The sequence below is a fragment of the Salvia hispanica genome, chromosome 6 (genome assembly GCF_029641045.1).
Source record: "Salvia hispanica isolate PSC_SH4W2 chromosome 6, Shi_PSC_v1, whole genome shotgun sequence".
Classification (NCBI taxonomy): domain Eukaryota; kingdom Viridiplantae; phylum Streptophyta; class Magnoliopsida; order Lamiales; family Lamiaceae; genus Salvia; species Salvia hispanica.
In genome coordinates this window covers 26,101,494-26,124,306 of record NC_142697.1, presented here as the reverse complement: position 1 = coordinate 26,124,306, position 22,813 = coordinate 26,101,494, and the positions used below count along the sequence as shown (strand labels likewise).

Sequence of the window (22,813 nt, the reverse complement as noted above, 5' to 3'; positions counted from 1 at the left end):
ATGGCAACAGCAGTGCTTGCCCCTACAGGAGAGCACAAGGCCACGATAGTTTGGCTTCACTGTTGCGGCGAAACTGGTGGAAGGTAAAGATTACATAGAAGGAACAGCATATTCTCATTTCTCTGTGTTATGTTCATAAAGGAAATAGTATGTATTCATATATATATAGTATATTTCTTGTCTGAAAATTGGAATATGCATTATCTAAAAGTTGTTTTAATTTACTTGGAAGAGAGTGATCATTCAATACATTGTTTCTTTCTTGAAAGTAAACACAAGGAAAGAAACTTGCTACTCTTTTTGATCATGCAAGTATATCTTATTTTGCAGCTGGCCATCAATTTTGGAACAACTCAATCTTCCTAATGTAAGTACATAATTAATTAACACTGCTAATTATATTAAGGTTTCATATTTCCTGCCAATTAAACTTTTCTAAATATAAATGAAGATAAAATGGATATGCCCAACTGCTCCACGTCGGCCCGTTACTGCGTATGGTGGACGTTCATTCAGATCATGTAAGGACGAAAAATCGATCAATTTTACATCAATCATATTATGCAACTTAAACTGAAAAATCAAGCATATGGTGTGTCAGGGTTTGATGTGGACTGTCTTTCTACTGAAGATACTCCACGCGACGACTTGGATGGCTTAGATGCCTCAGCAGCAGTCGTAGCTAACTTGCTCTCATCCGAGCCTCCTGGCAGTAAGAGTCTCTATTGATTAATGTAGCTACTTTCCAATACTCTTTTTGATTTGATTTGATTTGTTTGCAGTAAAACTTGGTGTTGGGGGCTTAGGCATGGGAGCTGCAGTAGCTCTCTACTCCGCTATTTGCTTAGCTCGCAGGCGATATAATAATGCCGCTGCTTACCCTAATATACGTTTGACAGCCGTTCTCGCCCTCAATGGCTGGCTTCCCCAAGCTAGGTTCGAATTTTAATTATGATCAAGATAGCAAACAATTTGGTTGTGTTAGTGTTACTAAAATAATTGTTGACCATTTTACCCCTGCAGCACCATGAGCAGCATCATTCCCTCATCGCGCAATCCAGCTGCCCATCTCCCGATCTTCCTAGCTCACGGACTTAGTACGTATCTCTATTCTTTCAAAATCATGCAAAACCAATTATTCACTAGTTAGTTTTTGGAACAGGTGATGAAATAGTTTATCCGAGCCATAGCCACACAGCCTGTCACGTTCTTACCTCGTCCGGTTTTCAAAACATAGCGTTCGACACATATGGATGGTACTTCTAAATTTATTACTCCTATGATATCTCTAAGGGCTTTTGAGTCATTTTGATGTTGCAGGGTCGGACACTTTCTTGGGGCTGATGAGAGGGAAGATATCAGAAACTGGCTAAATGCAGTTATGCAGTTCTAAGATTTATGGTTTATGCACTTCCTATTGTCATATCGTGATTATTAATTTCCTATTTAAATACTTAATTATGTTTTGGATTACAAGTATTTCTATTATACTCCTACAGTAGTAATTTCCAAGCAGCTGTACCTTTGGAATATTAATAGTTTCCAGTTTGATGATAAATCATTCTACTAGTCTACTACTACTATTCATCCCATTCCTCATATTTTACAAAATAATATTTTATCGAGATTATGCATGTAATAAGAATCTACAATAAGATGGCATGCATTCCTCATATTGAAATTTAAACAAAACATCGTATGCTCAAGTTGGATATTATGCTATGTTTGTGAGGAACTCTGGAAATATCGATCTTTATGGGAATCGCATCAACAAAAAAAATAAAAACGACCATAAATAAAAATAAATAAATAATTTCCAGAGTTAAAGAAAGCAAAAAATACAAAAATAAGTACATTCTTAATCTCCTCAACCATGACTTTCACTAGGCGTCTGGAAAACTCCTTGTACCAGACCTTACTCGAGGTGGAACTTCCCTCGACCTAGAATAACGCTGTTCGCTTTCCCTACCATAGCTTGATCTCCGACTTGAACTTCCACGATCGATTTCTCTGTGATACCTTGATCCCGATCTTGAAGCGTTTGAATTGCTTGCCCTTGAACTCGCAGGATCATCTGCCCTGCTATGACTCGATCTTGACCGTGAATTCGACAGACCTTCTTGCATTTGATAGCTTGGTCTTGAGCTTGAAACATTTGCATCATCTCCACTATGATTAGTTGGTCCGGACCCTGAACTTGGCGCAGCGTTTCCCAAATGAAGATTCAAGCTTGGACCAGATACAGTGGCCCACTGTGGCCCATCTCCTCCGCTTCTCGAGCTGCCATAATCGGTAATGTCAAGAACTCCGTTTCTTGAGCTGTCAGAATCCACCATGTCATCACCCGGGTAAACAACGAAGGGGCTAAAATATGGCATTGCGAGACCGTTTAACGTTGATAGATCGTCCTCAACATCGGATATACCACTCGGGAGGTCAAACAAGCTTCCTGTACTCCAGAGTTCGTCTTCCAGCAACTCATCCAAGGGAAACAATGTATCCCAGCCAGGCCATGTGTTTGAGTCGTATTCGATATCCGACTGGTATGCATGTGCATCCATGAAGTCCCCTTGTTGCTGCAGCGTGGTCCAGTTCGCCTGCCGATTGGGACTGGCCTCTGATGGGCGTCCACATGGGTGCTCGAGCCTAGCATGCTTCCTCAGCTCTGCATAGTTTCCACTGAAGCTACAAGTTTCTAAAGAACAATTTCTCGTCTTAGAGTTCAAGAATTTTCTCGCAAGGTATACAACATCCCAACCTGTGACTGCCCCTCGACAGAGGGGGCATACGAGATCAGATTGAAGTTCCTCCGATAAAGCATGTAAATTTGCTTTCCCAGATGTTGACTTCCTGAACTGATCGAAACAATTGGAGTGTCGGTAGCTCGTGTCACAGATAAAAGGACGACAACCTTTCTCATGGGAAGAACAGAGTAACAAGACAGCATTGTGGGGCTGCTCCATACAAATTGGGCATTGAACTTCATCCCATTCCTTTTCATCCCCGACAAGAGGCAAAGAGCTGTTGCTATTCTTGCTATCTGAAATCTTCGGGCTGCAAGAATAAGGGGAGACCATAGAATGGTCAAAAGACGAGGAACTCACCCTCCTATCTTTTGGCATTCTGAGAAATCTAAAAAACTACTATACAAATCTGTTCCTCTGCGCGCCGAAACTGCTTCCTATTCAATTCAAAGGTTTTTGCGTTCGTCAATAGTATTTTTTTTATGAACGGAAAGCACGAAAGGTCACTACATAACATATTTCTTCATCAATAGTCCGTGACCAATATGAAACTTATTAGATAACTTTGAATAAACGCATGAAACAATATAACCTCCATTAAACCCTAAACATCGAAGAAAATTCACCAAAATTTTAATTAGTACCATCGAGATCACTCAAAATCTATGACAAATTACCCCTTGATTTATTGAAAGCTCCACGCATTACAAAACAAAATCACAGAAAAAAAGATAATTAATCACCGAGATCCAACAAATTAAATCGGTTTTACCTTCAACAAAAGCAAACACCATATAAACCTCGGATTAAAAGCTGTTATGCTTCGAGCTTAAAAAATTCTCGTACGAACATTAAAGAGTATAAAAATGATGGAAAAAAGGATAGGCAAACCGTAGATAATTCACGGATTCTACTTCCAGAGAGAGAAAAAAAAGGTAAAAAGAATCACCTTTAATATTAAAGCAATCATACAATTTACAGAAAATAATAAAATACAAGCAAATCAAGCATTTAAATCCATAAACCCTCCGTGATTAGCCTCCATCAACAATAACCCCGCCAAAATTCTGGATTTTATTTCCAAATCTCACAAATTTCACGCAATTAAACCAAACAAATTGCAGAAAATTCCATCCGACGCAGAAGCGCAACATATGAAGGAATACAACGTACCAGAGCCCGATCCGGCGCTGATTCAGGTAGGGATTTCGCCTGAGGAAGCGGCGAAGATTTCAGAACTGCAACAGCTGCTGGTTGAATTGGAGAAAATATGTTCAGGTAGAAGAAGAGCCTATTTATAGGAAACGTCTCCTCGAAATTACTGAAATGTCCTTCTTTTCCATTTTGTGGCGCGTCCTCATCGGTAATTCCGGTAACTAAGTCTGGAAAAATAATTATAAATAGCAGAAATCCAAATAAAAAATCACATTTATTTATTTATATTCTGTAATGTCCAATGTATTTGGATAATTGGATCTGTGACATAAGAATTTTACGATGCATCTTGACATGCCCACATCAGAAATTAATTGCATGTTAAATAATTATTTTGATAGTCTACAACATATAAAGCTTATGACTTTTAGGATTATTTGAATACATGATATTATAAGCATTAATTGTCATTGTACCAACTTTTTATTTGAAAGGGTTAATCCATCACATTTGGTAGAAAGTCTCTTCCTAATTTTCCTATCAGTTTAACACTACCAATTATGCCGAATAAAATAAGTAATTAATTGCGGAGCCCAATTAAACCAGTAAAATTAGGAGATAAATAATTTAACGTCCAAAATTTCTTTATACATCATTTTTTGTCAATTATTCTTTGAGACACCTTGTATTTGGGTTACCATAGTATTATTATATAGTATCTACCTACATTAACTGTGACATGAATTAAAGTATATTGTCTTGAGTTGACACAATATAATTTATGGAGTATATAATTCAAGTAGATGGTTTTCTAGAAATATTAAATTCAAAGTCATATTAAGCATGTAAAAAGAACAGGTCTAGAAGATCAATTAGGTATTAATCATGAGAAGTCAAAGATAATTCCTTTAATTTACTTTTGGAGTCTAGTCGTGCTTGGCAAACTATGACATTTATATACCCCATAAATTAACAATTTTAACAACTAAAAAAAATCAAAAATACTTCTTAAATTTTTTGGTCGATTAATTTGATTTCCCAACACATGAAGTCTGGTTCCATTTCAATTCCATACATGCACTCAAAAACAAAACATGTTACTAATGTTCAATTAAAATTAAAAATGGTTCTTAAAAAAATTCAACAAAACAAACATAAAAGAAAGTGGTTTGAGATGTTTGCCCATGCCCTAGTTCTACGCATACCACTCCATGTGTTAAGTGATGCATATATTTAGGCACAAATTAATGAGTAAAGCAAAGGATAAGACATATTTTTAACTAAAAATAAATTCTCCTCTAAATTGTGATTAATTAAGTTTGTAAGACATTCTTAATTTCCCTAGAAAAACCACAGAAATGGCTGGTCAAGCTCCCCACGACTCATTTTCAGGCCAAGCTCAGGTATTTTCTTTGTAATTATACATCAAATTGTTCCACAAACTCAAGTATTTTTTTTGTAATTATATATCAAATGCTACATTTATATCATCTATAATGATTTCATTGTAGATGAGAAGACCTAGCCTGCAAGATCAAGGTGAGAACCAGAATTTCCTTCAAGAGGTAAAAATTCTTACTATTATTAGTATTTCTTTTCCATTACTAAGAAGAATCGACGACCTAAACTTTTTCATATTTTGAATTAAAATAAAAGAGTGGAACACAAGCCAAGAACATGGCGCAAGGCGCGGCTGATGTGGGAAAAGGAGCCGTGCTCGGGGCAGCCAGCCTTGCCCGTGGCGTGGCCGCGGGTGCTGCCAATGCGGCAACGGGGGCAGCTGATGCTATCAGAAACACCTTCGCGGGCGCCCCTGAAAGCCATCACTACAGCAACGCTGCCTCGGATGCCTCAACTCATCCAAATGCAAATCCATCGACTTACTCCAACAGGCCTGGCTATCCACACAACCCTAACTAAACCCATCTACACTTTTTTAGATGCAATATTTGAATTTTGTTTAAAAATAAATTCTTTGGTGTATACCCAAGGTGGCTAGTGATGTATTTATTTGAAAAATAACTTAGGGTTTTATTTGATTTGTAGGATGGCGATGATTTGATATCGTTCCCCTCATTCTATTTCAGTGATCATAATAAATGGAGTACTATTATTAGTAAAATATGCATTTAATCAGACTAAAAAGCTAAAGAGAAATCTTCTCATCAATATAATCACCTTGAGAAAGAGAGGTTGATATAAATGTAGCATTTGGAAACAATGGAGGTTCCAAATTCACCAGTATATCTAAAAAGGGTGATGATGACTTTGATATAAACTTAATCATATGCCATATTCAAAGTTGTTTCTTCCCAAGACAAAATGATAGTAGAAAAGCAGAGATAGAAGATAGAAATGAGGCATAAACACTTGCAATATTTAGGCAAAAGGGGAAGCTCAGCACACACTAGAATAAGTCCTCTCACGACTGGGACCCTCTTCGGCTCCGGCTACCACTGACATTTTTTAGGTGGCTAAAGTCCGTCGGATACAGGTCCCTGTGACCAGAGGAACTACTCCTGTGGCCTTGAGATGGAGAGCGGGGGGATGAATTTGAGGGACTCCCTCTTGCAACCTCTGATTCCAGTTGGTTGGCTTCTTCCGTAAGCAGATTTAACTGTTTCAAGAAAAGTTGCAGGGTCAAGCGAAACTACAGCTTCTTTCAATCGACATAGTTTGAGCATAAAGGGAGAGGGGTCGGAAAGGGGATAAAGTAGGCAAGACGAGTCAGGAAGAGCTCAAAATCATACATACAAGGTTACCAACACGAGGGTGATATAAAAACCACAAATTAACAAACTCCACACCTTTAAGGGTAATGTATGACTCACCTGAATTTCATTTTCTCTCAAGCGATCTTGAAGAACAGTCATGGCAGGACTCAAGCTGCAAAGAGTAGAGCAACATATGAAACATTGGTAATATTGAGCAAAAGTATCAAAGTGGAAAAGGTTTGACGATCCAATACCAGTATTCGATCATTTTACACATGGAAGACTTGTACGTGGAGGTGTGATGAATGAAAGAGAGGGGGTGAACTTTTCCATCCCTGGAGATGCATCAAATAATGGTGGTTATGATAAGAAAAATAAAATGTCAGAAAGAAAATGGGAGTTATGCCAGTCACTTAAAGTCACCTAGTGTTTTGTGCCATTGCTTGATTGTACGCAGTCTTCTCCTCTTCATACAGCACCCGTTGGAGATTTGTAAATGATGACAAAGGAGAATCGAGACTCAGAAGGGATGATGTAGGGAGAACATGAAGAGGAATTTCCTTTCTGTTATATTCTGCGCCACTGCCAGCAAACAAAATATCTTCTAAGAACAATACAAAATCAACAAACATACTGTTGGTAGGTGAAGTTGAATGTTTGTTATTTCATTAACACATTGAAGTCTCGAGTCAAGCAATTAAAGGTAAAAATATTCTAACATCTTATTCTATCTAATTCTTGAAATGACGACATAAAATTTCACTTTCTACAGATAAAGTTCATTTTTCTTAATACCATAGATATATTCTTTTACTGATTTAAATTCATCATTTGACAATGAGTTCGGGAAATGAAATATTGAAGAGATAAGAGTTAGTACTCACATTACCTCATCTCCAAATTTGACAAATGCATCGCTTCTTGCATACCCTCAGACATATCCATGGGATCAAAATCATGAATTGCATCATTCAAACTGTTACCATGACTAGTGTTTCCTGTTTTAGCATTAGCATTAGCAAAAAAACCTCCCAAACGTGGTGATTTCCCCGAGCCCTAGCAAGACAAGTTGAGTTACTATATATGACCAATCAAGTAAACATTCGAACCCACTTGTGGAAAAGAATGCATTTTCAATCTATATCACTATTTCAATAGCCCAAAATATTTTACTCATAAGGAAACTTATGAAAAACCCATGTCCAATATTCAACAGATGAGCTACAATGAATTATGATAGCAAGCAATCATAGACTTCAAAGACAGAACATGCACAAATATCAAGTCTATCTTGATTCAATTCAAGCATACCGTAGAAGCCCTACTGGCTGCCTCCGAATCTCCAGTGTCTTGTTCCATGGTTTCTCCTTTGGAAGAACCAAACAAGGCAATTGCATTGTCTGAAGAACTCATGGAAGAATCTAAATCTATAACAGAACTTTTTTGGACAGGAGTGAGAGAAAGAGGTTTCATCATGTGACCCTGCTTCCCATCCATAGACTGAAATGCAATGACTTGAATCCTTCCGACCTATAATGATCTATATCAGCCGCAAAGAAATCTGATTATGTCACAGAAATCGTATTAGTTAGAACTAACCTTTTGAGCATCTTCACTGAAACAGGAAAATATCAAACCAATAAACCCAGAATCCAATAGCTGATACATTGCTTGAGTTCGCACATCTGCAGAAATCCCAGAAAGATGGAATCATATAGCATAGCAGATGAGGAAGAGGGCGAGCAGAAGAGAAGAACTAAGGCCCTTCTTTGTATGATGGAATGGAATGAAGGTAGGAATGAAATGACAATTTCTTGCATTTTCATTCCATCCCCTCATTCATTCCATTGTACCAATGAACACAATGGAAGTAGGAATCACATTTCATTCCATCATACTAAGAAGGGCATAAGGTCACTCCAATTTTGTAAAATGACTTTTATTACATAATGACAGTTTTGAAGTATACTAGGAGTAATATATACCAACTGCATAAATTTTCTTAGATTTCATCACCTTAACAGTATTCATATTTCATAGGAAAACTATCTCAGAGTGTGAGGTAGCTAGCCTAGACTAAGGCAACAAGTCGATCTGTGAAAGTAAATTTTCAATTCGCTGGAGAACAGAACTCCAAAATCCAGGGTTTTATCAATGGACTTAAAAATGTGATAATACCAATTTAGCCAAACCAAGTCAGGCAAGAAATGGGTTTAGAAAATGGGGTGCAACCAAAATTGTTATATATTTCATGCTTTCCTTATTTAATGTTGCAATTTAACATAAGGTAAATCAAAACTGCCAACACAGCCCAAATTATTTCCCCAGGCACATTTTGAGTCATTAAAAACCTCACCAACATGAGATGGTAGAACTGTGATATGAGGGTGTGAATGATACCAGCCAATCACTCTAGTCGTAGTTCCTGTTTCCATTGTCATTCTGTGTTATAAGGTTAATTGGACAAAGTCATCAACAGTTACCGGGAGAATAACACATAAGCATATTTTATTAACCGAACTCTCCAACAAGTTTTACTGTGTATATGTGGCCATAAAGGGTAATAAGAAAATTAATGTATCAGCTTTAAAGATTTTTATAATTCGAATATTCGATATTCATGCTTGTCTGATTTAGAATTTAAAAAACACTTGTTTAGCAGTATATAAAATATTTTAAAAGTTCAACAAGCCAAAATTTGGGTACTTCAGAATCAAAAGCACACAAAAATTCAAGCAAAAACCCACTTTACAATCTGTTTTTTATATTTTTTATTTTTATTCAGAAATATCCATAGAAGTTCAATAAGATGAAGATGTTGTAAAAGGATATCTCAGCATGAACTGATGCAGCAGTCAGCTGCTCTGGGTTAGTCTCTACTCTATCCTTCTGTCGATCAGAACGTGGTTGTGGAAGTGCTCCCCAAATCAATGCAGTAACATTACCATTCTTAGAACTCTGAAAGAAAGAAAGAAAAAACACGCGCGCACACACACACACGTTATCAGATAAAGTAGGAAATTCTTCAAAAAAATGCCTATATCTATATGGTTCACTAGTAGTGCATTGATTCAGTAGGCCATCATACTTTGAAGATCAGTTAATTGTCTATAAGTAATGGCTTGACCTAACCAACATGCCTATATGCATCAATTATAAATCAAATAATTTAACACCCAAAAAGCAGCTCTCTTCAAATCAGCGATTCCATCATTGCTACAACTAATAGATAATAAATTACCGTTATTTTTCTAAAAGTAGAAGAAAAACAGAAAAGGGATACAAGATAACCATCGTAGATTACTTTCTATTTTTTGAAAACCAACTTGAATACATCAAAATTTAGTAATGTGATTTTCAACGGAATAATTAAATAAAATAGTACTATCATAAGTGTGCAATACCAAATAGCAACCAATTACATATGATTAATTTTAGAGTAAAGGCCAAAATTGGTCCTGAACATATGACCATTTTATGTTTTTGGTCCTAAACATTATCTTTTGGATTTTTTGGTCCTGCACATATGGAAATTTGATCATTTTGGTCCTCCGTCAACATTTCTGTTAAAAACTAACGGTCAACGGATTTAATTTCGATTTTGACCAAAATAAACTTTTAATTCTGATTTTTTTACTCCCTAATTAATTTCCTAATTATTTTTACACTTCAATTTCATCTTCTTCCTTACTCTCATCTTTCATCTTCTTCCTTTTCAGATTCTTCTATGAAAATCAAAGGCTATTCCAAATATTATCCCTGCCCATCCAATTTGCAAAAAATCTCACCGTCTCTGCCTCCAAAATTCCGCCGATTCCACCTCCGTCTTCCCCACTCCCTTGACCGCATCCTCTCCAGCACATCACGCCGCCTGTTTTGATCTTCCTCCCTGAGAAGGCTCGGATCCAGGCCGCGCCGGTGGCGGTGGAGTCGACAGCGAACAGGTGCGAGGAAGAGGTTGGAGTGGTGCTGGCAGCGAGCGGCAGCTGACGATGGCAAGGCCCGACCTTTCCGGGCACCGGCGCTGAGTAGGCTCGAAGCCGCGACTTTTGTAGCAGATCGGATGTGCGAGGTAGAGATGGCAGACCGCGCTGAGAGAGAGAGAGAGGAAGAAGATAGGCGGAGGTGGAGCTGAGCTTGTCGGGCTCACCGCCGATGAATTTGACGGTGGTAGGCAGTGGACGGTGATGAATAGCCGAGAGAGGAGACAGAGACTTCTCTGATTTGAGAATGGGGAACGAGGCTGAGTTGAGAGAGAGGAAAGAGATAAGAAATTTCAATCCCATTCTGGAATCTCTCGTGAGGATCAAGAATCTCAAAATTGGAAAAGATGAGCTTGAAACTGTGGGGCAATTTGAGAGGAAGAGGAAGGAAGAAGATGAAATTGAAGTGTAAAATAATTAAGGAATTAATTAGGGAGTAAAAAATCAGAATTAAAAGTTTAATTTGGTCAAAATCGGGATTAAACCTGTTGACCTAATCACGGAAGCTTTAGAAACATGGAGCTAAAGTCGAAACAATTTGAAAACCCCCATTTTGGAAAGAGGCCATAAATCTAGGACAGGTTTTATAATATTGACTTTTTTCATGTGAAATACTTCACAAGTTCCTGGTCTGTCATTACCTTAATCCACAACACCCTACGACAATCCACTGCCAAATTCGACCATTGCAGAAACTCCTAACAACTTTATTCTTCTTTTGGTTTTCAAATCCTCCAAATCAGTAAGTGTATCATCCTAACTTTGAAAATGCGAAAAAAACAAATTATAGGCAACATATCCTCAGAAACAAGTCCCTTAGAACACAAAATTTCTCCAAGACACGAGACCTTAGTTGTTGCTAAATTAAATCCAAATTTCCTACAAAATTTCACATCTACCTAGCTCAATCCTAATCTAACCAGTTGTGCAACTAGACACTGAATCTTTTTTGTTCCAAGCTATGGGGGCAGCGCCATTGTAGAAACTTAATCGTTGCAATTAGTAGGTCAATAAGGTAAAACTTAGGGAACCAGTGGGTGGAAACATCAATGAATCAGTAAAACCATAATCTCTCTAAGGACAACATCCTCTCGAACTAGGATCAAACCGTGAAATTTACAAAGCCAACTCACAAAATGAAGCCAGTAGGATAATACAAAAAAAATTCAAGTCCATGAATGTCCTCAAAATTTCTCAAGCTAACCAAGTACCAGAAATGTGCAGGTTTGCGACGCGTTAGGTATAAAAAAAAAAAACTAAAAACCTACAAACGCAACACTCCTTCCAAAACCAAATTGGAACAAAACAGAGGCGCAAACTTGAAGGGCAATAATTGAAAGAAAATGGAAGTTAATGAACCTGAATATCACCAAGAAGAAGGCCCATGATCTCCTCAGTCTCAGTGGACAATGCATGGGTGAGGCACGTCAACCACACATCCTCCGACATCTTCACGCTCGTTAGAGACATCCCTTCTCTCTTACTCCCACACTCTCTCTCAGAAGGTTCTCAATCTCTATCTACCAACGTATAGACACTTTTTTCCCCAACAATTTTGCTTATTTTCTTGTGAAAGTGTGATGAAATCTTCGAATTTTAGCTCGTATTGGGTTTGGTCTGGTTTGGGGTTTTGGGGAAATGCATAAATTTGTGGCTTCTTGTACAGTGCGCCGTGTGGTGGGTCATAGCATTCATTCGCTGCACCCGCGTTTCCTGGCCGTTGATTATAATCTTGCAAATATTTACCTGTATACCCTTTTAGCTGCAAAAGCATTTTTGCGCCCAAATTGATGGTTTTAGGGCTCCAAATTATGTCCGATTTGATGATATGGAATTGTCATACCAATTAAAGAAAGCTACGATGATTGGTTGGGTGCCGGAATTCGAATTCCGAGGCTGGGCCTGATTGTGAGTTCTAATTTTGTTAGCATTTTTTTTAGTAAAAGGTGTAGAAAATTGTTTGAGCATGTTTACAAAGATTGGTTTTAGAAGCTAAATTGTGAGTGCTGATTTTGTTAGCATTGGTTTTAGGAGCAAAATCATCATATTTTTCTGGAAGACTTGATACCTTGCTTGATAAGGCAGTGGGATTCCTCAATCACTTTTGTACTCTAATCCTCAACTGAATTTGGTCACCTGGCTTCAATCACCATTGTCTGTTGTTGAGCTAAAATTTATACGATACTATAAATTGCACCTCTCATTTTGATATCAAATAAAGGATATATCCACTGCAGCAGACTATTATCTAAATGGTTTCACGACTTTTTTTCATTCTACCCTTGTATAACTCAAGCACTTTTTATGTAAACTATGCAAATTGGAATTATATATTCGTTCCTTCTTTTTACTTGTTTTTTGCCAGTCCGACATTCTGGAGATGTCGATATGATACTTAAAGAAGATGGTGGTTAGCAGCATGTTTTGTTACTTACAACTTTCTTGTTTTGCATCACTGATACGCTTCGTGTTTGCTGCTACGTGCTCAAATCCCGTTGGATGTGGTGATGCTCTTATTGTCATCCTTCCTTCCTTCCCTGGCACAATGAAGCTTTTATAGATCCTCCTTCGAAACTCATTAATACCTGATGCTCCTAGCTTCAGTTATGTTGTTCTTCTACGGATATTACTGTGCAAACACCAATAGATTGACTAAACAAATGGATTAGCTTTATGAATATTAAAAATCTAGTTATTGTTGTACATTCTATATTTCCATGTGATTTGTCCAATGTTGTGAGTTGTGTGGATCCTTCTGTTGTACTGACTCTATAAACATGAGTACATTTTTATCAAAATGCATTCCTTGATTCAAATTTTGTCATTATATTTGCTTTGTTCCAGTTCTTGGTGAGTGTTCATTCTCATTCAGCTTCCTTGCTATAATTTCTTTATTCTAATTCTCAGGAACTCTACACATATAGTGCAACCTTCCATTTGAAGGACCGATATTGCTTATATAGCCCGTTTGAGCGTAGATTTACAGCTTACATGTACGTATAATTTTAATAAATGTTACATTCAGAAATATATATTGACAGTTTTACATTCACATGAACTTGCTAGCTTTCTCTATTCACTTCTTCTTTCCACAGATTGAGCATACTTGACAGTTGAGCGGGCCAAAGCGTCCATTGGATCTATGCATTTTCTCCACAAGGGATCATCCGAAGGCAAAAGTTCGCGAAACTCATCAGAAGCAAGAACCACTCTGTTCACAGCTCTTACCAGCAGAATATGAAGAGAGATTCTCAGCAAATTCGTTGCTCCTACAAAGTCCTTTTGGCTCAGCGCTTGAACCGCAGGTATCACTATATGTTTCAAGGTGTTTGTATCCGGTATTAAAACCTCAAAGCCCTGCAGATGTAGCAGTCTCAGGTAGTATTGCAAGAATCATCAAGAAACGGAGGGGCAGGCGAGAAATACCTCGTTTTCAAGTTTCTGCTGATACATCCTAGTCACCAACAAGGTGTTGGTGGCTAGAAGACCAATGGTGAGAGCGCTGCCAGCTTCAATCGGCCTCAGCTTCGCCTCCTTCAGCTCCTCAGCTACAGATTCACCCATATGAATAAAAGGTACAGTGCATCCCTCTTCGATTTCATCGTGCCAGCATTGCAGTAAATGACAGGGCATCACAATGCAGCAAACTCCACATTTTTCAAGAATCACTCGTTTACGCCTCAACTTCTCAACTATCAACCAGTGGTCGTCAATGTATACTTCCTCTGGTTCACCAGAAAGGCCACGTAACGAACCTTTTTGAAGCGATAATAGCTGGTTGATCAGCGCTGGTTCCATGCAGAGGACGAATGGCAGCTCCCTTTCGTGATCAATGAGTTTCTTTGCGAAAATCAGACTGGAATCACCTCCAAGTATCCCCACCACGTTGGTCGGATCACTGAGAGCTCTACCATGATGGATTACCGATGCTGTAAGTCTCACTGTTGCTCGATTTCTTTGCCCTTTCCTCTGCATCATGTCTCTAGATATAAAACAACGGTTGCAAGGTGAACAAACGAACGACTGCAAAAACATGTTTGGTTTATATGTTCTATCTGCAGTTTAGCATTGCAGTTCAATTAGAGAAGTTAGGTGTTCTTGAATGTTAGAAATCACCCTTTAAAGTGTTAAAACTTTCTCATGAATTCCCAACATGAAAACAACTCTCTCTCTCACTTTCTCACTAAACATCAATATATAGCAAAGAAACTACCAATAGAGAATCTTAGCCGTGGATGACTCAATCACATTTTGCCATTTGTTGGAAACACGCAATAATTGTGAATGAAGAACTAGGAAACAAAAGTTATGCACTAGGTCTTGTATAGATGTTTCATTGTGATTCGTGATTGAAGGGTAAGGTCTTGGCCAATCATAATATCACAGGAGAAGTGAGAGAAACCTCGTATACATGAAAGGATACACCAAATCAAAAAAATTGTGGTCCTCTTACTCCTTTATTCGATTTGTATCGTGTGCTAGTCTAGTGTGTTTATTTTTGTAGACGAACTGAAATACGAGATTGAAACTAGATTCAATACTCGAAAGCAGAAGTCGTGTCTCCCTCATTTGGCGCGATGATTCAACCATGATTTTGTGAGAATGAAAATAAGTTAATACTCTTATTTTCTTTAACAATTGAAATGAAATATTTAACAATGAAAGAAATTGAATTGAGAATAAGAGGTGAATTATTAGTAGTATAAAATAGTAGACCTACCTACTATTGCGTATTTGCCATGAAATGGAGCCAAACAACACCTGGAGCTGTCCAACTAGCGATGGTAATGGTTTTTTCCAATCATAGATCGACACGCCCACAAAATTCATTGAGACCACTAAAATACTAGATGATCTTGATTTTTTTGTATTATTACACTTCATCATTATAAATTTATATCACATCACAGTAGTATTTTCAGACGATTAAAAGTAACTTAAGAGTATCAAGGAACCTCGACTTCTGTCTCATGTATATTCGAGCTGCCTATCACTATCTAAACATGAATGACTTGGAATCTTTATCTACTTATCTTGATATTAATTTACCATTTTTGTAAAAGTTCCACTATTGTTAGTGTTGTGTTCCTATTCTTGATTTCCTTTAAAAAAGTCTCCATTTTGTTTCTCTTAAATGGAATTTCCATCCTGATATATACTATTTCCTCCGTACCACAAAGATTGTCTCATTTTTCCATTTCCGTGCTTCCCATAAAATTTGTCTAATTCACTTTTTACCATTTCTGGTAGTGGACTGAACCCCGTATTCCATTAACTCATTTCTACTCACATTTTATTATAAAACTAATATATAAAAGTAGGACTCACATTCCATTAACTTTCAACTCACTTTTTATTACATTTCTTAAAACTCGTGCCCGATCAAAATGAGACAATCTTTATGGGTCGGAAGGAGTACTAGATAATAGGATTAATTTTATATAGTGATACCAAATTATAATGTTTGAATCAAATCATTTACCTAATTTTAATATTCCACGTGCATTTATCTTTTTTTTTTAAAGTCTAAAATCATACCAAACGTATAGTATCATCATATACATTCTCAATTATCTTAACTTGATAGTTGATACCCCAAACATACGTTATGGCGTTTAGTCACCAACATTCTCCTTTTCACTGATGATGATGCCAAGCTCGTAGACTTCCAACATCTACCAGCTTGGCAGCCATCTAAGAGTACACGTCTTGACAATGCCGAGGACTCCTTGGGCTACTTACATTGTCATGTTTTTCGACACAATGTGATAATGTCATCCAAGAGCCCATCGTGGGGATGAAGTGCTTTAGGGCTAGTCCACGCTGGCCGAATGGATGGAGGAGTACGGAGAGCATGATGACGTGGAGGTCATGGTCAAAATGTTGATTGAATTTATATACTTATAAATCAGAGTTTAAATGATAATTTTAAGAATATAATGAACAAAAATGTTAATAGTAGTATACTGGTAACTTGTTAAAATATGTACTTAGCATTTTGTTTAATAGTACTTCCTCCGTCTCTGAAAATTTGTCTTTTATTTCCATTTTCGTTTGTCCCTAAAAATTTGTAACTTTTTCGCTTTTTATTATAAAATTAACATATAAAAGTAGGACCATGTCAATAACTTTTTCAACTCACTTTCTATTATACTCCCTCCTTCCCACAATAATTGTCACTCTATTCCACTTCGGTCCGTCCCACAATAATTGCCACACTTTATTTTTACCATAAATGGTAAGTAGGTCTCGCATTTTACTAACTCACTTCACTCACATTATATTATAAAACCAATATAAAAAAGTGAGTCACCCATTTCACTAACTTTTCCAACCAACTTTTGTATACATTTTTTAAAATTCGTGTCTATAATAAGAGTAATAATTATTATAGGACGGAGGGAATATTTCTTAAAATATATGGCGGGTCAAATGGTGCCAAATTAGGGATAGAGAGGGATTAATGGTTAATATGTCAAGATTGAAAACTTTGAAATGTCAGCTTTTTATGACTTTCTCTCCTATATTTTTTGCAGGCAAGAGCATAACGGTCAGGTAACTTGGTCAAAGTGTACAAGCTACAAACGTTACAAAAAGTGGGAGAATATTATTTTGTCATGTGGTAAGCAATAATTCATTCAATTATTCTTGTAACAAATAAGTAGTATGTCAAAAGTATTTAACTATAAACCATAATAGAGGATCTTTTGCAGCGAAACATGTCGATTTGTTTATATTTCAAATTAATTACATTTATGGTTTGATCTAATACATTAATACTACCTAATGGCATAACAGAAGATTATGAACTCAAAATTCACCTGGATTACAACCTAAGCAGATCGTTCACATAAATATGAAAAAAAGAATCGGATAAACAAAAAATTTAAAAGTTCATCACGATGAATTCAAACCTAAAAGTTGACTTTATATATTAATCACTCAACCATTAACAGTTTAACACACATGTAGAAGAGACTAAACCAAACGTTTTTATTGATTACCTAATAATACGGAGTTTAATTTATTTATTGGATTGTGGACTAGTATTAGGCTGAAACTCATTTACTATGTTTTCCATTTTGTATTGTTTTATATTTGTAACATTTGGTAAAGGAATTATGTTTTTGTTTAAACTTAAGATGCAAAGATTAAATCCACATATTCTTTTCTATTTATAATTTCCTTTTCAATAATTTAAGATAATATGTACCCCAATTGTCCCCAAATATATCCTCAGAAATTAATAAAACAAAACAATGGGACAAAAACAATAAAGTTTTGAGAACATTTCAAAATAGAGATAATATTTTTAAGTACTATAAAATGTCAAAATTTTAAATTAACTAAAATATGTTGGATATAATATTCGAAATTCATATGTAACATATCATTTCCTTATAATTTATAAACATACTAACATACATAAATATGTTACATATTTTACATAGAGATTATCTATATTTTGGATTGCGTATATAAGGTCTGTTGTTTGACTTAAAATTGGATTTATGGTTTTCATTTTAGATCTGTAACCGCTTTTTACCAATTAAATCAGAATTAACATAATAGTTTAACTATCAGATTCTGGTTTTAGAAATTTAGAACCTTAATTAGCTATTAACTACCTAGTTTGACCCAAAGCTAAAAACAACACAATAATCGTAAAAATAGTGGAATGATCATTGAAAATTGAAAAAAAAACAATCAGAATGCCAAAAGAATGTTGTGAATTTACTTGTTCAACCGGTTACAGTTTCAACTTCATTAAAATGAGGAATGACTATTCTGAAACGAAAGTAACAATTTTGTAATCAGCCACATGACTGTGTTAAAAATGTTTCGCTTTTCTTTGTGGGTTGTTAAACTAAAAGTGATACATTTCCTAAATGGAAACAATATTTTTTTTTATCTTACTTTATTCTTTCTCCACTTAACTTACAAACAACGTTACCATACCAAAATCAAATTATTAATATTGAATGAGACGAATGACGTACTACTCCTTCCAACCCATAGAAATAGTTTATATTCATTTACATAAACATTTTTCTCTTTCTCAGAGTTTTTCTATAACTTTATCATTTCTGAATTTCATGGTCCATTACATTATTTCATCTATTTTTTCTCATTCTCTCTTAATTTTATCAACTCGTGTGGTCTCCAATTAGTCTATTTAATATGAGATGGAGGGAGTATAACAAATGAAAATGCAAAACAATTCAATATTCGAGAATTTTTGAGAAGTTACCTACAAATATATATATACACCATATGGAGATTGAAGGAGTCTAATAGTGTAGCTGTTTTATACATATATCACCGAATCCACACACAAATACACCACAAGGAAAAGTCCGCGCAGTCGTTCCCACGAATAAAGCATTTCCGATTTGGGAGCCATCATCCAACTAAATCTCCACCTCCACTTTTCACCCCAACACACATCGCTGCTTCTCTTATATGGAGAGCTTGCAGAGATCTGCCATATCGTTCCGGCGACAAGGCTCGTCGGGATTCGTGTGGGACGACAAATTCCTCGCCGGCGAGTTCAATAAGCTCGCCAACGAGCGGAAGGAGAAGGAGGAGAGCAGCAGCGCCAGCAAGGAGGATCCGGCGGTGAAGAAATCGCCGCCGCCGCCCGCCGGATTGGTCATCGATAGGAGCCGATCCAACGGCGGCAGGGGATTCCGTACCGGAAAGGTGTCGCCGGCGGTCGAGCCGCCTTCGCCTAGGGTTTCGGCGTTCGGATGCTGCGGTGCGTTCGGGAAGGGCGAGAAGACGCGCCGCCGGCCGCCGAAGTCCGGTAAGCGCGTGATGTGAGGATTGGAATTGTGAATCCATTAAATTCCGATGATGCTGCTGTTAAATCTGTTTCTCTCTTCTGCTTTTTTTCCCCCTGGATTTGATCCGTTAAATTTTAGGTTTTAGAGATCGATAGTTCTTTTTTTTCTACTTTCAATTTTTCCTTTTTGACTTTTTGTGTAATATATGTGTGTGGATCTTAGATATCAGTGGAAATTGTTGATGCTTAAATCCTCCATCTCTTTCTCTATGTCTATATACACATACACAATAGGATATTGTGCAAAATTGGGAGATGAAGCATCTTTTAATCAAAACAATGAGATTTTGAGCTTTGAACAAAATCGATTATTTAAGATTATCAAATTAAGCGTTATCAAATTCACATTTTTGTTTTCGTTTCTGTAAAGGTAGGTATATGAAATTTGTGGGGGTTTCGAATATTTGGATATTCTAATTGTTTTAAAACTGCATTATCTTTTTGTTTTGCTTATCCTTCAGCAATGGATGTCAATTTTTTTAGTTTTTTAAAAGAACCCAATTATTTTGAAAAAAGCATAAACCGCTTGTGAAAATAGTGTTGGTTTTCATAATAAATAATTAATATATTCTCTAAAATTACAAGATCACAACTATCTCTCTTATTATTGGTGGAGTACACAAATGATGAAAGAGTTAGGTCGGAAAAATGATGATAAATTTGAGCTTTGATATAATCATAAATAAAAAGAATTTTTTTAAAAATTAATGTAAATGGAGCATGTCTAGCCACGCAAACAAAACTTTTGGAACATTTAAAGAGTAACATCGGTTTTAAAATATTGATATGTAATTTAAGGGGCATAATTCAAATTAAATCACTCTGTCTATGATCAGTTATAGGTTGACATATTTATAGTTTTATACCATTAAAAAATGGCAATGAAAGTAAATAATGACAGTATTCATTTAATGTCTCTTTCTTCACAACGCGCGGTAGCCTACGAGCATCCGCAATGGTTAATAGGCCAGCCATAGGTCAGCCATAGGTCAGCCATTCTCTCCTCTGTCACGTCAGCAACACTAAAAAAACCACCTGCCACGTCAGATTTAGGCCAGCCATAGGCCAGTCGCAATAAAAACAATTCAAAATATACTACATTTACGGAATTAAAATTGCGATATACGGAATTAAATATACGACACATATACGGGAAAAATAATCCATTCCATTAAAAAAAAAGTACAAAGATTTAAAAAAAAAAGTACATGATTTTTTTTTTAAAAAAAGGGCTTCAACACCCGAGCCCCGCCACTCTCTACTCCTCATCGCCGTCGCCGTCGCCCTCCTCGTCGCCGCTGCCGCTGCCGCCACCCGTGGTATCTGAGCCCACGTCGGAACCCCCCAGCCGTGACCTCGCGATCTCTAAATCAGCACGCATGCTCTCGAGCATCTCGTAAAGAATCCTCTTCTCCGTGGGGTCAGTGGCGTTCTTCCACTCTCGGAAGACCTGTAACATTTGAGCCCGCGTTTGGTTACGCGAATGGAGAGTGTACTCGAGTGGGGCGGCTGGGAGGGCGGAGGACTGGACCTCGCGGGGCGATAGGGGGGATCCGCCCCTCGCAGCCCGCTGCGCCCGCTTCTGTCCAACCGGGCGGGGGCGACCAGTAAATGAAGGAGGGGATGGAAACTCCTCAGCATCCGGGGGGAGGTCGTGGGATCCGCCGCTGCTGCCGCTGTAGTCGCCGCTATAGTTAAGTCGCTGCTTCTTTGGCCACCCAGCGTCGCACCCCGCCCGGAACTTCTCCGAGTCCTTCAGCAACAAGAAGCACTCCCAGAAGGTGAACTCCTTATACGTCCCCTCCAAGGGGAACTGACTCGCGGCTATCCTCCGGGCGTCGTCCTCAGTCTGCCCACTTCTGAGCTGACGGAGGGCGTTGGCGTACAAATTCGCAAAACGGCCAACCGCGGCCCTGGTGCGCTCCCACCCCTTCCGGACCTCCTCGTTGCTGAAGTCCTTCCCGTGCGGGCAGTGCCTCTTATAGGCAGCACTGATCTTCGCCCACATGTTGACGACCCGCTGGTTGTTCGCAACCAGTGGATCGTCGCACACCTCCAACCACCCCTTGGCCACCACGGCGTACTCATCCTCCGTCCACTTCCTCCGGCCGGTGGCAGTGGGCTGCGATGACTCGCCGACCGCCTTGCCCTTCCCCTCCCCCTCGTCTTCTTCCTCGGCGCGGCCGGCGTCGCTCGAACGGGAGTATCATCGTCCCCGAGATCGATCCCCATATCATGCAATGACAGAAGGTCATCGCCAGAGAACTGCGTCTCCACCGGGGTCGACGTGTGAGACAAAGCCGTCAAAAAATCAAGCGAGGGCCGATATACCGCGTCCCCTCCCGGTGACCCCTGCACCCCCCCCCCCCCCCCCCGGCATCCCGGGATACATACCGTGCAGCATCCCCCCCTGCCACATCATCCCCATCATCTGCTGCTGCATCTGGGGCATACCCCCCCTCCCGGGCGCTGACTGCCCGCCGCTCCCCTGCCCGCCGCCCGGCATACCCCCTGGTTCCCCCCCATCGCCCCCCCCCCCCCCCCCCCCGGCGCACCAGCCATCATCCCCATCATCTGATTCCAAGGGATGTTAAATCCCGGGCCCATCTGCCCCCATCCAGATCCCACGGGTACTGTGGGAGTCTGAGAGCCGCTCGTCGCCGGACTGGACTCGTTGTTGTGATCCATCACTCGATGATGCACTTGAACAGAAAGTTAGAGAGAGAGAAAACTCGTTAAAACAAGTGGTGCAAATGAAAATGAAACGAAAATCGCGTTTATATATGATTTAAAAAAAAAAAAATCGAAAATCGGCGCTGGCCGATCGCTGGCCGATCGGGCCTCCACAATGGCGGCTAGCCGATCGGCTAGCGTTTCGGCCAGCGACGAGCGATCGGCGAGCCCACGCCGATCCGCTCGCCGATTTTGCGCTGGCCGATTGCAATGGTTCGGCTAGCCGATCGGCCAGCGCGACGAATCGGCTAGTCGGTCGCTAGCCGACCATTGCGGATGCTCTAATAATTCTTTTTTATTGAATAGCCAATCCGGTAGTTAGGTATCAGATTTGACTTCAATGAATTGATTTGTTTAAATTATTTTAATACATATAGTGGTATTTTATTCAATGTTTGAGCTCAATAATAGTGTTTCATGTCGCAAGAAAATATTAAGACTCGCTAATTATTAAAGTTGCAATATTTTGAAAATTTTAGCAGTCATGTTTGAGGAATCATCCTCTTTTTCTCTATTTCTTATAATCTTTCCGGAAAATGCCAAAAAAAAAAAAAAAACTCCAAGAAAGTTTGGTTTGATCATTTTGACCAAATTTACTAAACCAAGAATATAATTTTAGTCCTTCATCAAATACTGTAA

General features: G+C 38.4%; 6 protein-coding genes and 1 long non-coding RNA gene across 13 annotated transcripts; 4 read left to right on the top strand and 3 right to left on the bottom strand.

Annotated features, from left to right (window-relative positions):
* On the top strand, window positions 1–1,393 carry LOC125206453 (uncharacterized). Its single transcript, XM_089061491.1, has 6 exons — window positions 1–83; window positions 331–367; window positions 452–521; window positions 602–712; window positions 783–936; window positions 1,321–1,393. Exons 1-6 carry the CDS (start codon window positions 1–3, stop codon window positions 1,391–1,393), a joined length of 528 nt encoding a protein of 175 aa, XP_088917617.1.
* Window positions 1,394–1,769: 376 nt separating this feature from the next.
* Window positions 1,770–4,054, bottom strand: LOC125203166 (uncharacterized). 3 transcript variants are annotated; one of them, XM_089060123.1, is made up of 3 exons: window positions 3,918–4,054; window positions 2,759–3,181; window positions 1,770–2,695 (listed from the first exon to the last, which is right to left on the bottom strand). In XM_089060123.1, exons 2-3 carry the CDS (start codon window positions 3,120–3,122, stop codon window positions 1,884–1,886), a joined length of 1,176 nt encoding a protein of 391 aa, XP_088916249.1. In that variant the 5' UTR covers window positions 3,123–3,181; window positions 3,918–4,054; the 3' UTR covers window positions 1,770–1,883. The 3 variants fall into 3 exon arrangements, with proteins under 3 accessions (XP_088916249.1, XP_047957423.2, XP_047957425.2); XM_048101466.2 differs by having other exon boundaries at window positions 1,770–3,181; XM_048101468.2 differs by having other exon boundaries at window positions 1,770–3,054; window positions 3,918–4,015.
* Window positions 4,055–5,180: 1,126 nt separating this feature from the next.
* On the top strand, window positions 5,181–6,021 carry LOC125208436 (uncharacterized). Its single transcript, XM_048108046.2, has 3 exons — window positions 5,181–5,302; window positions 5,411–5,464; window positions 5,556–6,021. Exons 1-3 carry the CDS (start codon window positions 5,258–5,260, stop codon window positions 5,817–5,819), a joined length of 363 nt encoding a protein of 120 aa, XP_047964003.2. The 5' UTR covers window positions 5,181–5,257; the 3' UTR covers window positions 5,820–6,021.
* Window positions 6,022–6,046: 25 nt separating this feature from the next.
* Window positions 6,047–12,242, bottom strand: LOC125208435 (uncharacterized). Of its 2 annotated transcripts, XM_089060769.1 has the most exons (11): window positions 11,956–12,242; window positions 10,402–10,856; window positions 9,446–9,571; window positions 8,970–9,057; window positions 8,213–8,298; window positions 7,925–8,143; window positions 7,503–7,669; window positions 7,037–7,195; window positions 6,868–6,948; window positions 6,731–6,785; window positions 6,047–6,516 (listed from the first exon to the last, which is right to left on the bottom strand). In XM_089060769.1, the coding sequence occupies exons 2-11, from the start codon at window positions 10,474–10,476 to the stop codon at window positions 6,322–6,324; spliced, it is 1,251 nt and encodes a 416-aa protein (XP_088916895.1). In that variant the 5' UTR covers window positions 10,477–10,856; window positions 11,956–12,242; the 3' UTR covers window positions 6,047–6,321. The 2 variants fall into 2 exon arrangements, with proteins under 2 accessions (XP_088916895.1, XP_047964001.2); XM_048108044.2 differs by lacking the exon at window positions 10,402–10,856 and having other exon boundaries at window positions 11,956–12,241.
* Window positions 12,243–12,358: 116 nt separating this feature from the next.
* On the top strand, window positions 12,359–17,314 carry LOC125204628 (uncharacterized). 4 transcript variants are annotated; one of them, XR_016132692.1, is made up of 5 exons: window positions 12,359–12,504; window positions 13,504–13,589; window positions 13,692–14,171; window positions 14,240–14,527; window positions 17,133–17,314. It is a non-coding gene; the product is annotated as an uncharacterized LOC125204628 (long non-coding RNA). The 4 variants fall into 4 exon arrangements; XR_016132693.1 differs by lacking the exon at window positions 17,133–17,314 and having other exon boundaries at window positions 13,692–13,897; window positions 13,960–14,171; window positions 14,240–14,641; XR_007173600.2 differs by lacking the exon at window positions 17,133–17,314 and having other exon boundaries at window positions 13,692–13,901; window positions 13,960–14,171; window positions 14,240–14,641.
* On the bottom strand, window positions 13,518–14,631 carry LOC125204627 (uncharacterized). The gene is made up of 2 exons (XM_048103334.2): window positions 14,023–14,631; window positions 13,518–13,953 (listed from the first exon to the last, which is right to left on the bottom strand). Exons 1-2 carry the CDS (start codon window positions 14,629–14,631, stop codon window positions 13,669–13,671), a joined length of 894 nt encoding a protein of 297 aa, XP_047959291.2. The 3' UTR covers window positions 13,518–13,668.
* A 1,533-nt stretch (window positions 17,315–18,847) lies between the features above and the next one.
* On the top strand, window positions 18,848–19,632 carry LOC125203912 (uncharacterized protein At1g15400-like). The gene has a single exon (XM_048102423.2). The coding sequence runs from the start codon at window positions 19,060–19,062 to the stop codon at window positions 19,417–19,419; it is 360 nt and encodes a 119-aa protein (XP_047958380.1). The 5' UTR covers window positions 18,848–19,059; the 3' UTR covers window positions 19,420–19,632.
* Window positions 19,633–22,813: the final 3,181 nt, after the last annotated feature.